The sequence below is a fragment of the Lepidochelys kempii genome, chromosome 6 (genome assembly GCF_965140285.1).
Source record: "Lepidochelys kempii isolate rLepKem1 chromosome 6, rLepKem1.hap1, whole genome shotgun sequence".
Taxonomy (NCBI): domain Eukaryota; kingdom Metazoa; phylum Chordata; order Testudines; family Cheloniidae; genus Lepidochelys; species Lepidochelys kempii.
In genome coordinates, this window is record NC_136385.1 from 34,339,742 (window position 1) to 34,356,102 (window position 16,361).

Consider the following 16,361-nt stretch of genomic DNA (forward strand, 5'->3'; position numbering starts at 1 on the left):
AAACTGATCTCTTATTTTGAGACACTGTTTTGCTTTGTTGTGTCACCAAGGAGCCTCATTTGTGGTAGGGGGGAGCCTACAGAAAATAGTTAAATGTCTATTTAAAAGTTGCCATTGAAAGGCAAATGGGACAGACACTCAGCAGTTGTGTATTCACATAGCACTGAAGTCAGAGAAGCTATTTCAGTTTACACCAGCTGATGATCTGGCCCTACATTTTAAAAACAAACACTCCTTTCTTTTGTAAGCTCGTAATTAAAAAAAATACCATAAAGCATGCCCTCCCCTCACTATCAAGCCTTACACATAAGCAGTTGCATCAACTATAATACAGCAAACAAAAGGCGTCCTTAAAAAGGAGAAAGCTATGGATCTTGTACTCAATTTAACTACTAGGCAATGCTAAAAATTGTGCACATGGATATTTACACAGTACAAGTTTAGGAAAAATAAACAGCTGGTGGTGAACTGGGAGTTTATAGGAAGAACCCCCAGAATATGCCTGTATTTACCTCAAGTAATCTCTGCGGCAGAGAATGAGATTTGCTTTTGTGTAAAGAGTTGATCCAACCTCTCCAAGACGGCAGTCACAGCAGGCACATTTTAGACAATCTTCATGCCAATATTTATCCAAGGCCTTCAGAAGGTAGCGGTCCTTGATCTTTCGGTTGCAGCCAGCACAGCCTTTCTGTTTCCCTTTTGGTTGTACAGATAACATCGGCACACCTACAAACAAAAACAAGCCATTAAAATTCATGAGACATTTGCAGACGGTCAAATATTTTAAGCAAAATTGCTTTCCCGCACTGTTGGTGACTTTCAATGCTGCAGGTTTGGGGGAGATCATGTTCTCAACAGCTTTCGGCAGCAGTGATCAAAGGAACAGGTTTTGTCTTGGGAGGGATGTTCACCTGCAAGGATGCGATAGTTGTTTCCCAAACGATAAACTGACCTCAGCACCAAGCTCTGGGTTTAAAATCCTCCAGCAAATAAATTGGTTGCAATTTCAACATTTTTCTTTTTCTTAATTACCATTAACAGGTAATTAACGAGACAAAGGCAATCATGAAGATTTTAATGGCACATATACCGAGGCCCTAATGCTGGTCTGCTGTCGAGTTGAGCTTGGTCAAAGAAGGGGAGGAAAGTGGAGGCAAAGAAAACTATGTGACACCCTTCTGACTCATTGCACTCTCCTCCCTCACAAAGACCCTGATGAAAACTAGCATAGTCCTCAGGCTGCTCTAACCTATGCTGCCCCAGGCCCCTGAAGGCAACTGAGACTAGCCAGAGCACAATCATTCTTTGACTGTGCAGCTTATGTCAAGGGCCCTGCACTAGCACCTAGGAGATATTTCCAGGTAACTGTCTAACCTGGACTTTCTCTTTGCTTTGTGCCATCAGAGCAGGTACCAAAAACTCTGGGCCTCATTCAGATTCTGGACATCCCTGCTGGACAGCAGAGATGAGTACAAGAGTGTCAGGGAGATAGCTGGCATGGAGCAGGGGCTAGGTTCTCAAACAGGGAGTCTTGGGAGAAAGCAGTTCTTTGGCCATCAAATCCCTAGATGGTGATAGGACACCAAGAGCCTATCTGAGCCCCCAGGGCACCAAAGTCCCCAAGCCTTTTAGTACACTGCCTCTCATGGGCTCCTCTTCCAACTTTCTAATAAGCTGCTCCTCCCTATTGCCTACAGCTTCCTTACAGGCCTCCTCCCTGGGTACCTAGTCACACCAGGACTCCTGAACTCTGAGCTCTGTGTCCAGAAGTCTTGGAGAGAAGCTGCTTGCCTGTTGCTTTGGAAGGAGTAAGCCTGTTTCCTCACAGGGAAAGGGGAGAGATTTACTCTGGAGCACAAGGGCAAAGGAAACAAAAACGTAGTTTCATGGGGCTGAGTGGGCCAAAAAAAAAAAGTGCACTCTCTAAGTGACCTAGATGGAGGAAGTGACTATATAAGGAGTCAGAATGCCACTTTACCTAGAGCTTCAAAGTGTCTATTGCTGGCCCTGCCTCATATCACACCTACATTGAAACGAGAGCTGGGCCTCCAGAATATGGCCGATTTGCCTTAGACGAAGTTGGGGAGATGAGGTGGTGGTGGTGCTGGCAACAGTGGGGGTGGCACAGGGTCTGTTCTCATGCAACACTTTAGAACAGTTTTTATAGCAAGTTTAGATCCTAGGAAGCAACAGCTTGATATTGGAAATTATTAACAGCCCCTTAACCTGAGTGGCACTACTTAGTGCTGCTGTATTAAGTGACATTTGCTGCTTTCCTTAAAAGCCGGGGGGCGTGAGGGTGGCTAACGCTTGGCTCCACCACTCTTACAGTAATAATTGCCCTGTCAGAGCTGCAAGTGGAGGACAACAGCACTTAAGCCACTTCTGCACAAACAGTGCGCTATTGATCCATTTGTTATCAAAGTGGTCTCGGTACTGTGGAAACAGGTCAAGTAACATTCAAAAATTCTTAAGGCTAAAAGAGCCCTCCTGCTCTAGGCTGCCAGAGGCTCAAAATCCACTTGCAGAGAAATATCTGCCAACTTTTGACACTGGCAACAACTATGTAATAATTAGTAAGTGAAAATCTAAGCCTCTGCTCCAACACCACACACAAATCATAGAAATCATAGAATATCTGGGTTGGAAGGGACCTCAGGAGGTCATCTAGTCCACCCCTGCTCAAAGCAGGACCAATGCCCAATTTTTGGCCCAGATCCCTCAATGGCCCCCTCAGGGATTGAACTCACAACCATGGGTTTAGCAGGCCAACGCTCAAACCACTGAGCTATCCTTCCCCCCTAATCAAATCAACGATGCTACTCGGAAACGCATGGCACCATCAGGCTGCCCAAAAGCAGAAAAAGATTTTTGAGCAAGCACAGAAGCGTTTTCTAAAGAAAACCCATGAACAACCCTGTGCAAATTCTAGAGGAAAAAACATAGGTTTCACTTCTGAAACATCCATCTCAGAATGGGGTAAAATTTGAGCAGCAGTGATATTGCAAGACACGTCCACAAGAAGAGACATGAAAGGGACACATGGGTTCTACACACTGTGCTTTTTATTTCGGCATTTGGGGAGCAAAGAGAAGGAGTTCCACTTTTCCAGCCAATCTCTTCCTCAGAATATTTCCCATCAAGAGATAATTATGTGCCAGCTCAAACCCCACATCAGCAGACTAACTCCACAAGCAAAGGATTGCAATACCTTGCTAGAATGGAGACCTTTGCATGGAAACAACACCTCATGTAGAAGTAAGTTTCAGCAGCAACTTTTTTTTTTTTTTTAAAGTAAACTTTCTGAGCTTACTGAAACCAAGCACCAGGCTTCCCCAAATTTAAGAATCGTATTGAAAGACGGTATCTCCAGACACTGGAGAAGGGAAGAGAAAACAGCTCTATCCACTAATACAACATTTTGGATCACAGGATTAAAGTGGCTTGATATACGTAATCCAAGACCCTCCAAGATCCTTAAAGAGGTGTGACACCGCACAGTACTGGATGGGATTTGTTGACTAATCATGTACTTGGATTCCACAGTGAGCAAAGGGATTTCCACTCCTTTTTATAAGCACGGTTAGTCTGGCCACAAATTGTATAACTTCAGCCTTGTCTGTCAAAAATAACCATAATCTTATTTGTCATTCAAAAGTGGACAGAAAGATTGATTTTTGCACGGCAAAACTGTGTTTCCAATATCTCCTCTAGATGCTCTTCAAATGGCTGCCTTAAAACCCTCCGATGTCAATGCTGCTGCTCACCAGTAGATAGAAAGCAAGGGAGAAGACACAATCCAAGTCGCTACTTGTCAACATTAGAAAAATCAAGTTTCAGATCACAAGAGATTGAAATTCTGATGCAGGGGATCACAAATCCCGTACCAGCTGTTCAGCTGCCAAATCGTGAAAGTGAGTTCATTTTTTTTCTGGATCCCAACATGTGTTTAGATCAATACTCTGAGATACTGTAAGAAAAAACCCTGCTTGACAGCAGTTCTTTTATCCTCTTCAGCACTGGGTATGCTTGGCTGTGACAAACATTAGTAATTTGAGTTCAAACCCTTACAGTTCTTCAAGATACTTAAAATATACTGCTAACATAATATATGAAGTTGCTGCTGCCACGTTAACAAGATTTTAAACAGGAGGTCTCGGTGTGTCAGTATCTCTAATTTTGTCATTCTCTGCCAGCCACATATGCGTTTACTGTACATATATCAGGGCTCAGAAATACCGAGTAGCCGCCTACATGTTGTACTGGTACTTCTCTGAAATTATCATCTCTAAGGGTCTGTCTGCATAGTATTTTAGAGCAAACCTCTCAGACTGGGTCACCAAATGGGGTTTGCATTAGAGCTCTAAAAAAATAGCAGGATCAACAGCACTTCGAAGTTGCTACTTGGACTTCACAGCATCGGCTCTGAAACCTAGGCTGAATGCCTGGAGCAGCAGCTCTGAGAGGCGTGAACTGTCCCATTCATCTCAAGAGAGGCCTAGTCATCCCTGGCCATCTGAGTTAAGGGTCTACTATTTCATTCTTCATGTAAGGCCGTGTCTATACATATGGTGCTACAGCGGCGCTACTGCAGCACATTTGGTCCTGCCCGACCCCTGAGCTCCGGGCTGGGGAGGATCACCCCCAGCCCCTCCTTTGCTGTTCCCCCTCCCCCACAGCTGCATGGCTTGTGCCCGCCCACCTCCCAGGCTTTCCAATAAGCCTGTCCTGCCACTCTGAGCGGCATGGTAAGGGGGTGGGGAGGGGATTGGATAAGGGGCAGAAGGTCCCAGGGGGTGGGCAGGGGGCAGTTGGATGGGGCGGAGGTTCGGGGGGGGGGGCTGTCAGGAGACAGGGAGCTGGGGGGTGGTTGTAGAGAGGGTGGAGTCCCGGGGGGTTCCGGGAGGGTGGGGACAAGGAGTGGGGAGCTTGGATGGTCAGGGGGGCCTGTCAGGGGGTGGGTGTGTGGATAGGGGTCGGGGCAGTTGGGGACAGGGAGTGGGGGGGTTGGATGGGGGTGCGGTCCCAGGTGAGGGGCGGTCAGTAAACAAGGAGCAGGGGAGTTGGATGGATTGGGGGTTCTGAGGGGGGCAGTCGGTGGGCAGGCAGTGGGAGGGGGCAGATAGGGGGCTGGGGTCAGGCTGTTTGTGGAGGCACAGCCTTCCCTACCCGGCCCTCCATACCGTTTTGCAACCCCAATGTGGCCTTTGGGCCAAAAAGTTTGCCCGCCCCCGCTCTAGGCCAATGGGAGAGAGCTCTCCCATCAGCAGAAAAAGCCCACCTTCGCGAGTGGCGGAAGCTATGCTGGCAGGAGAAGCTGTGCACACAAGTGCTTATGCCAGTGTAACTTATGTTGCTCAGGGGGGTGACTATTTCTTCACAGCCCTGAGTGACATACGTTTTGCTGACACAGATTGTGGTGTAGACCTAGAGGGGGAACCAAAAAACACACAATCATATTTTGAATATCTGCATAATCTGTGAGCAGCGTCTCATTCTGGATATTCATGGGGGTGGAGCTTGTTTTGTGGGCAGAGTTTGGAAGAACGCACTACCACTCCCCTGCCCCCCCAGTCTGCCTCCTGGGCCATACAGTCAATCAATATAAGTCTGCTTCATATTTGGACAACTTTCATGGGCAAGGCTCGGTGTCCAACTTTTCAATACAACATGAATAAATGAGGAGTTTAACTTACCCAAGCTCATACAGAAAGTGCAAGAAAGAAATGCCATACATGGCAGAACAAACTCCTCAATTTGGAGCAGTCTGCCCCACCTGTAGTAGCCTCTACCCTCCTACAAAACTTTATTATGCTTGTAGTTATCATTAACTTTATACTACAAGAGATCTATGCACATCCACCCAACTTTAAACACATCAGTGGAAATCTAGTAGGCATTGAGAAATACCAAACCCCAGGTTACGTTACTCTGCTGGTGTGCTTTAATCAACAGTCACACTTTTCATAAATATGCTGTTGAAACAGCTCAGCAATTTACAGATCTCCTTCCTCATCCCTTCATGGAACCACATGTCATTTGTGAGATCTTAAACAAGTCTGGAGAGCCTGCCTCAGACCCCTCCCAGGAACAGTAGATGCCTCTAATTTCAAGGTTTAAACATTAAGTTTAATTGGTTCTATTTCTCCAAACAGAAAATAGTTACATAGGTGGGGTTTTCTAAAGCACCTAAGTGACTTAGGAGTACAAGACTTTCAATGGGACTTGTGTTTCCAAGTCATTTTTGGGGGGGGGAGGGGAGGGGGATCACTCTACAAGAATGAGATTTGCCTTCACTCTAAAAGTTGGACTCCTAACAACTGCAGTAAGATCAGGACTTCTGCTGAGGCTGTGAGGGATGGAGGGAAAATCCAGTTCCCTTTCTTAAAACATTTCAAAAAGTTAGTTTAATCAGTACAGGAGGGAAACTTCCCTTGATAAAAATTAAGCAGGGCTTGAACTAAATTGTAAGGGGGTCACTAGTATCCTGTGTTAAGGATGATTAGTGGACCACAGTATGGTTTCTTGTCCCATATATGGCCTGTAGGCAGATGACTCTCTCAAACCTCCAATCTCCATTCTGTGCACATGATTGTCTTAGCCCTGGCCTACACTAAGAGTTTAGGTCGAACTTAGCAACGCTGGATTGATTTAACCCTGCACCCGTCCACACAACAAAGCCATTTGTGTTGACTTAATGGGCTCTCAAAATCGATTTCTGTACTCCTCCCCAATGAGGGGATTAGCGCTGAAATCGACATCACCGGGTCGAATTTGGGTTAGTGTAGATGCAGTTCAACGGTATTGGCCTCTGGGAACTATCCCACAGTGCTCCATTGTGACCACTCTGGACAGAGCTCTCAACTCGGATGCACTGGCCTGGGAGACAGAAAAAGCCCTGCGAACTTTTGAATTTCATTTCCTGTTTGGCCAGCGTGGCAAGCTGATCAGCACAGGTGACCATGCAGAGTTCATCAGCAGAAGTGACCATGGAGTCCCAGAATCGCAAAAGAGCACGGACCGAACGGGAGGTACTGGATCTGATCACTGTATGGGGAGACGAATCCGTGCTATCAGAACTCCGTTTCAAAAGACAAAATGCCAAAATATTTGAAAAAAAATCTCCAAGGGCATGAAGGACAGAGGCTATCACAGAGACCCGCAGCAGTGCCGCGTGAAAATTAAGCAGCTCAGGCAAGCCTACCAAAAAACCAAAGAGGCAAAAATCCACTCTGGGTCAGAGCCCCAGACATGCCGCTTCTATGATGAGCTGCATGCAATTCTAAGGGGTGCCCCTACAACTACCCCACATCTGTACATGGACTCCTGCAAGGAAGTCTCACGCAACAGGGATGAGGATTTTGGGGACAAGGAAGATGATGAGCAGGGGGAGGTTGAAGATAGCGCACACCAGGCAAGTGGAGAAACCATTCTCCCCGACCGCCAGGAACTGTTTATCACCCTGGAGACCGTACCTTCCCAACCTGGACTCCCGAACCTTGAAGGCAGAGAAGGCAGCTCTGGTGAGTGTACCTTTGTAAATATAATAAAAACAGTTTAAAAGCAAGCATGTTTAATGATTAATTTGCACTGAAGACTTGGGATGCATTCGCGGCCAGTACAGCTACTGGAAAAGTCTGTTAACGTGTCTGGGAATGGAGCGGAAATCCTCCAGGGACATCTCAATGAAGCTGTCCTGGAGGTACTCCCAAAGCCTGTGTGTCCTCCATGGTAGGATGCTTTACCACAGCAGGCCAGTAGCACGAAGTCTAGAATCACTGCATGAGAAAGCATGGCAGTGTGTGGTTCCGGTGTTTGCTGGCATTCAAGCAACATCCGTTCTTTCTCTCTCTGTCCTCAGGAGAGTGATATCGTTCATGGTCACCTGGTTGAAATAGGGGAATTTTATTAAGGGGACATTCAGAGGTGCCCGTTCCTGCTGGCCTGTTTGTCTGTGGCTGAAAAGAAATCTTCCCTGCTGTTAGCCACGCGGTGGGGGGAGCGGTGAAGCGATCATTCCAGAGAATTGTGTTAGTTGGGTTTGTGCTGCACATTAACCTGAAAATATCAGCCCCACCTTTTAAATGGCCAATGTGTCTTTTTCAATTTTAATATCCCTTTTTTCCCCTCCAGCAGCTGCAAATGTTTCAACGCTGCGACTAGCATCTCCGTCCCAGAGGCTAGCGCAGATAAGGCAAAAAAAAAAAAAAAAAGCACTCTCGATTAAATGTTCTGAGCTCATGCAGTCCACCCAAACTGAAAGAGCCCAGCAGAATGCATAGAGGCAGACAATGGCAGAGTCCAGGAAAGCACAAAATGAACGTGAGGACAGGAGGGATGCGCAAGAGGACAAGTGGCGGGAGCAACAGAAGAGGTGGCAGGATCAAGAGGAAAGATGGTGGCAGCATGATGAAAGGAGATAGGATGCAATGCTGAAGCTACTGGAGGATCAAACTGATATGCTCCAGCATATGGTTGAGGTGCAGGAAAGGCACAGACCACCACTGCAGCCCCTATGTAACCAACCGCCCTCCTCCCCAAGTTCCATAGCCTCCTCACCCAGATGCCCAAGAACACAGGGAGGGAGGCCTCCACCAATCACTCCACCCCAGAGAACTTCCCAAGCAACAGAAGGCTGGCATCCAATAAGTTTTGAAGTGCAGTGTGGCCTTGTCCTTCCCTCCTCCCCAACCCTTTCTGGTGCTTCCCTCCTTCCCCACCCCTCCCGGGCTACCTTGGCAGTTATCCCCCTATTTATGTGACGAATTAATAAAGAATGCATGAATTTGAAACAACAATGACTTTATTGCCTCTGCAAGCGTGATAGAAAGGGGGAGGGGAGGGCAGCTGGCTTACAGGGAAGTAGAGTGAACCAAGGGGGCGGATTTTCATCAAAGAGAAACAAACAGAACTTTCACACCGAGGTCTAACCGAGTCAGTAAACTGCACCAGCGTGCTTTTAAACATCCAAATGCACATTCTACCATCATTCTGCACTTGCTCAGCCTGTAGTTGAACAGCTCCTGACTACTGTCCAGGCTGCCTGTGTATGGCTTCATGAGCCATGGCATTAAGGGGTAGGCTGGGTCCCCAAGGATAACGATAGGCATTTCAACATCCCCAACAGTTATTTTCTGGTCTGGAAAGTAAGTCTCTTGCTGCAGCTGTTGAAACAGACCAGAGTTCCTGAAGATGCGAGCGTCATGTACCTTTTCCGGCCATCCCATGTTAATGTTGGTGAAACGTCCCTTGTGATCCACTACTGCTTGCAGCACCATGGAAAAGTACCCTTTTCGGTTTATGTACTCGCAGCCTTGGTGATCCGGTCCCAAGATAGGGATATGGGTTCCGTCTATCACCCCACCACAGTTAGGGAATCCCACTGCAGCAAAGTCATCCCTATGACCTGCACATTTCCCAGAATCACTACTCTTGATAGCAACAGCTCAGTGACTGCATTGGCTACTTGGATCACAGCAGCCCCCACAATAGATTTGCCCACTCCAAATTGATTCCCAACTGACCGGTAGCTGTCTGGCGTTGCAAGCTTCCACAGGGCTATCGCCACTCGCTTGTGAACTGTGAGGGCTGCTCTCATCTTGGTATTCTTTTGCTTCAGGGCAGGGGAAAGCAAGTCAAAGTTCCATGAAAGTGCCCTTACGCATGTGAAAGTTTCACAGCCACTGGGAATCATCCCATACCCACAACACTATGCCGTCCCACCAGTCTGTGCTTGTTTCACGGGCCCAGAATCGGCGTTCCATGGCATGAGCCTGCCCCCTTAGCACCATGATGCCCGCATTGCCAGGGCCCGTGCTTTGAGAGAAGTCTGTGTCCATGTCCTCATCGCTCTCGTCACCGCGCTGCCGTCGCCTCCTCACCTGCTTTTGCAGGTTCTGGTTCTGCATATACTGCATGATAATGCGTGAGGTGTTTACAATGCTCATAACTGCCGCAGCGATCTGAGCGGGCTCCGTGGTATGGCATCTGCAGGAGAGCAGAGTTGCAGGGGAAGCGGTGGTTGGATGACCAGTTTTGCAGACCTATTGCACTGTCTGCTGCCAGGATACAACAGCTAAGTGGGCTGCACACTTGCCGTGGTATGGTGAGACAAGAGCAGGCAAACAGAGTGGCAGTGGAAGCGACCCTGCAAGACCACCAGGAGAGCAGAGTGGCAGCGGAAGCGATGGATGATGATGGTCATATAGAGGACCTGAGAGATGGATTCATAGCATCAGGAGAACAGAGTGGCAGCAGAAGTGGTCGGGACAACGGTTTGCAGTCCTACTGCACCGTCTGCTGAAAGCAGTAGGGAGCCCGCACGGAAAAAAGGCGCTAAACGATTGTCTGCCTTTGCTTTCACGGAGGGACGGGCGACTGACGACATGTACCCAAAACCACCCGCGACAATGTTTTTGCCCCATCAGGCACTGGGAGCTTAACCCAGAATTTCAATGGGCAGCAGACTGCGGGACAGCTACCCACAGTGCAAAGCTCTGAAAGTGAACGCTAGCCACGGTACTGTGGACGCACTCCACTGACTTAATGCACTTAGTGGGGACACACACAATCAACTGTATAAAATCGCTTTCTAAAAAAATCTACTTCTATACATGCGACCTAATTTTGTAGCGTAGACATACCCTTAGGAGAGGCTCTTGTGAACAGGAGGATAGCACCACGTTCCAATTTTCTTCTAATAACTAGCAGAAAAGCAGTGACGATCTGTTTTACAGTACCTTAGCAAGGAAAGAAATGCCACACACTTGGTCAGTTTTCAGCAGGGGGTTTTCTAATGAAAAAAGCTAGCATTGCAGAGATCATATGATGTTCAAAGCTGCTATTCCCACTCAGATAATAACGAGCAAGGTCAACCTGTGCCAGTCAGGTTCAGAGTTTTGAAATTACATTTTGGTCTAGAGGGCTCCCCACCCCCAACACCCTAACCAATCTGGATGGAGCACAAATGGAACTATAAAAAGTTTTGACTGCAATTAGCTGGCACATTGACATGGCAAGTGAGGTGTGAAACAAATTTCAAAACTGCCAAAGTTTATGAGCCTGGATTCACAGGGTACTTGTCATTTCGTTTCCAAACAAGGAGCGAGCAGAGTCTCCAAAGCATTGCAACTTTACAGCCTGAGCCCTGCAGGGAAATCTCAGAAGACAGGGACGGTTTAACACCAAACCCCACTCTCCTCCCACCTCGAAAAACAAACCACCATGGCTGAATAATGCCAGCCAGCCAGTATTCAGAACCTCAAATTTTTATTAGTAAGTCACTTTCCTACCTTAAAATCATGAACCACCACTGGAGTATTATTTATTTTCTTGTATTTATCTAAGGCTCTAAAGCAAGAAATACAGTTCATTTTGCCTGGAAAAATGTGGTGTTGGAATGGGTGCTAACAAAAAAACCCCAGATACTCCTGAGGGCATTCTGCACCAAAAAAATTAAAATTCTGCACACAATATTTGAAAATTCTGCAAATTTTATTTGTCAACTAAATGTGGAGGCTCCAGCATGACATTGAGGAGCACAGGCCACTGGCTTCCCAGAAGTGGGAGATCACTGTGCAGTCGTACCCTGCCCGCCCAAGTAAGGCTGCACGCAACCCTGACACAGCGCAAGTACTGGCCTTGCCCTGCTGTGCCAGGTGCACCAGGTGTGGGCAGGCAGGCTCAGCAAGGCAAGATCCAAGCATGGAGATGCTTACTGTGGGGGATCCAGGTATCAGTTGGGAGGGTTCTATATGGGGCAATCTGGGTGTGGGTGGCTCAGTGGGGGATCCAGGTGATGGGGGGAAAACTGGATGTGCAGGGGCTTGTTGGAGGGTTCTGGGTGCAACAGTAATGGGACTCTGTGGGGGGGGGATCCAGGTGCAGCTGGTTGGGGATCAATGGGGTGGGGATCCAGATGTGGGTGGCTCATTTGGGGGTCCACTAGCAGCTGAGCCACCAACCAGGTCTTCCCAAGTCCTGTCCCCTGACCCACAGTGATTTACTTTTCTGCCAGATGCCCTGGGCACCCAAAACATACTGCTGGGGAGGACTGCATAACTGCTCTTATGGCTTCCCTTTACTTCCCTTACAGAAAGTAATTTTTCTGTGGGGAAGCAAAGAAATCTGCAGGGGCTAGAAATTCTGCACATGCGCAGTGGCGCAGAATCCCCCCAAGAGTTAACAGACCACCTCAGGCACAGGCCCACATGCACTGGTCAAGCTAACATTATAAAGAAACATACATCTGTGGAGCTGGGAAAAGTAACATACCGATGCTTACCTGTTTAAATACATAATCAAAATGTATTACAAAGGAATTTTGATAGAGTACTGAAGTGGAAATTTTGCAAGTAATATCGAATTCCATTCTCCCCCTCCCCACTGCTCACCATCCATGGTACCTTTCCTTAGAAACAGTAGATGAAACCTTTCTATTTTTGGCTACCTATACTCTCTTCCTTGCCCTTTACAACTTAATAGACTTGCTGCTGGAAAATACAAAATAAAAGCTATACTTAGCACTCACAGCTCCAACACACATTAAAAAAAATTACAGACACCTCCCTCTGGTCATACTGAAATTTACCATTGTGTCTAAAGAGGATGTTATTTTACTGGGTAAGCTAAACTTTACCTCTACTCCAGGGCTGACAAACTGGCTTTAATCAGCCTATTTCTTCTCTGTCAAGGGTCTTTCAAGAAAATTATTCAGCTGGCTTATACCACAAGTATCAACTAAATACACCCGAAATCTTTCTAAATCATTTTCCAGATATTTTATTCATGTGGCAATCTGTAACTATACCTCTAAGAGCACCCCTCATAGATCTTCATTTTTGAGAGACTGGAAAACTTTTAAAAAGGGCGGGCCACACACGGAAATAATAGTTACCTGAAAGGGTGCTGTGATGTACGTCTCTACAGTGCTGTGTTCTGCAAGAGGGCTCCTGGTCCTGTCTGAAAGCATGGAAGTTCACCACCTAATTTCTTTAATGCAACTCTAAAGGTTAATTGGTCTGAAAGAGTAATGTGGACTGCTGGCTAATGATATATGCCTCAAGGCTTCCTGGCTTTCTTGTGTTTTATACAATCAAGTCCAGAGCATAATACGCAGCTGAGATCACCGTGACTTTTCGAGCCCTCCCCTCCTTCCCCCAACAGCCCTCCAACCTACCAATACATCTAAAATGCTTCATATTAAAGCAGCAGTAGCTGAAGGCAGTTCTGTTCCACCTGTATTTCATGCCTTGTTAGAGGGGGCTCAGTTAAGAGCAGCGACTGCACTTCTCATTACCACAGCAAAGAACTAAAAACAACTCTAATGAGGAAAGAGTGTGAGCGTACAGTATGGGCTGGGAGGAGGGAAGTCCTCCCACAGTCCCTAAGGAATCTGGCCAAAATCTTCAATTTGCCATTTATGACAGCTAATTAGTTATTCTAGTCAAAATCTTTGCTTTAAATAAAAGAACTAATTATACACAAAGGTCACTCCCCCACCTCCCATGAAGCACACATAATTGGCTTGTTTTCCCAACATTGTGTGTATGTTTTACACAATGCTTTCAGGCAGATGGCTTTAACTCTTTCCTTCAGCAACTTCTTTTTAAGCTTTCCCACAGATTAACTGCTTTTACCATCATAACTTCTCACAACAACAGACTGGGTAACCATGCTCTAACCTCCCTCCCCTCCCCCAAAAGGTACTAGCAGACTGCCACTCTTCAGGTCAAGGACTACATTTCCATATAGGTTTGTACAACACCTAACACACAGGCATCTGGGGACCATGGTGATGTTTTGTTCAGCCGCAAACTATTGCTTAAATGGCTGCCCAGCACTTCCAAACATATAATTAGCCAACATGCTTCAGGTTGGAAACCAGAGGCTACAATTCTTCTCAGTGCATATGCTACGTTAATTGCAAAAACAAATATAAAAAGGGGGTAGATGGAACATTGAATTCCTAAAGCAATAAGGGCTTAAAGCAATTTGTGCTTAGAGGTCACACTTTGGGAAGTTGGGAGATACATAGGCAGTTTAACCTGGTATTTCAGAGTACTTAAAGAATCTTATTTACATCTAATAGCTTCATTTAAAAAACTGACCTTCCAGTAACAAACTAGCATTTGGCTGCAAAAGATAAAATGGCAACTGAAGAGTAATCTTATTGACTTTTGTCAATACAGTAAATAAGCAGCACTCTTGTGGCGTCTTTCATCAGAGGATCTGACATTATTTCTAAGCTTTAGTCTCAACACCAACATAAGCAGAGCTGGGCAAGTATTTACAAATAAAGAAGATTTAGAGAATTTTCAGTCTTATTTTTAAAACAAAAGCACTTTGACTGTGCTCGTAGTACTATTGTGTTTATCTTCTGTGAACATTCTAGCAAACAAGTTTGCTAAACAGGAAACTATCAAGTCAAAGAGTACATTTTCAGTATTTGCCACCTTGAAAATTTGCTCCTGGAACCTGATTTAATGAGATTAGGGCATCCAATGAATGAGCTGAACCTTACCATGTGATGCATGGACAATCAAAATAGACCAAGTCATATTCATCAAACTTATTCAATGAATAATTTCAAAAAAGGAAGGTATTACAGAAAACCATGATCATTTCACAATTCTAGTGTTGTGCTGTGATATGCAGTGGCTGATTTCAGTATGGCTTTGGGAATTCATTTGGTGGCATTCTTTCCTCTGAGTCATTACTGAACAAATTCCTCAAGCAGAATAAGGAGCCCTGTTGGTGCAGGGGGCAGTTTTTAAGAAGAGATGTAAAACTGAGGGCTGCAGGGCGGACGACGACGACACTACTTTTAGCCCTAGAATCTTAGCCAAATTGCAGTATGCTATTGTATTCTCTGATTGCCTACTCCAGTTTCAATTGCACAAGGTGGCTTAATTTTTCAGAAGCGTCTAATGATTTTGGTTGCCCAACCTGCAACACTTTAAAAGGGGCAAGACAGGGACCTAATTTTCAAAGTGTGCTGGCTGAAGCTGGGCACCCAAACACAGATATCCAAAGTCACTCCTCTTCATTTCTTGTCCAAGAACTGCATACAGATGGACCTAATCCACAAAATTTGGATTAAGGCTCAAAATTCAAACTCCCTTCCTCTGTGGTGTTCAGATGACTAGTTCAGGCCAATCTTCATTATGTACCTAGTTCGTACAAGTGTACAACTTGTAGTTAAAAAATATAACACATGCCAAGCACTAGATGGAATCCACAATGGTGAAGGTTGCAAAACAGCTTCCATAAGTAATATTTTTATATGCTCATACAAATATTCTAGTTGCGGGCTTAAGTTTTCCAAAGATATATGGATATAAACTATCTACAGTTTTTGTGGTTGGTTTGTTTTTTTGGGGGGTGAGGGGCGGGGGGGGGAGCATGTTCACAAAATCCGTACAACAGTTCTGAGTTCTGGGAGAAGCAACTAAAACCCAACTTTCTCACCTCCCATCTCCCCAGTGTCAGAATATTCTAATTTCTTAAAGACACCACTAAAGCAAAATCAGTTGAGTTTGAAATTTGGCATGGGCTGCCTTTTTTGAGGATTATTAGTACCTTCGTTTAGTTGTTTGGGGCCAGGGAAAGTAGAAAAATAAAAAGTTACAAATTCAAGATCACACCTAACGCACGCTAGCAAAGAATGAGAAACTCGCTGGTGGGAAAATATTGCGGCTTCAGTGATTTCAGATTTGGCTGGGAGTCTTTCCATGTTGTACAAATTTGTAAGTTACCATTAAAACAAAATTAAGTTCCTTGGTTCTTCTATGCAGAAGATTTAACTGCCAAAGCAAACAGAAAAACAGATCTGTCTCCAGGCCAAATGGCAACAAAGCTAGGAATTCACCCTTCACTTAGGGTAACTAAAATACCAATATTGCAACAAAGCCAACTTCTTTTCTCTTTATTTTTAAAAAGAAAGGAAATTAACTGTAAAAACCTTAAATTAAGTGCAATTAAAATCCCCCCAAAAGCCAGGGGAATAAGAGTTGAAGTCAACTCTAAATGCACATGAATAATATTTTGTATTCCTATTTTCTGTTAAAGTGTATGGTTGAATACATTACTGTTTAGATTGCAAGAAGCACACATATATGAAAAAAGGATACAGAACATGTCTGAACTCAGGTTTAACAATGAGTCTATAACACTGCTTTAATGTAGGTTCTTTTATTTATTTATTTTTAAATTAGTGAGTACTTCCAGGTAAACAGAGCTGTATCATTGTAAGACCCTCATCATTTCTTTTTCCTTTTTGCAGACATACACATTGTCAGCTTAAGCTTTCGGCAACCTTAATAGAATTTCAATGCCCACTGCCAAATGGCCATTTGATGTTC

The 16,361-nt window shown here is 45.4% G+C and overlaps 1 protein-coding gene across 2 annotated transcripts in view; it reads right to left on the reverse strand.

Moving 5' to 3' along the window:
• LMO1 (LIM domain only 1) overlaps positions 1-16,361 on the reverse strand; it is an 81,475-nt gene that overhangs the window by 19,109 nt on the left and 46,005 nt on the right. For both annotated transcript variants that reach the window (XM_073350632.2, XM_073350628.2), the window contains exon 2: positions 513-726. In XM_073350632.2, the coding sequence (XP_073206733.1) occupies positions 513-726 (214 nt within the window). The remainder of the gene's footprint in view (positions 1-512; positions 727-16,361) is intronic.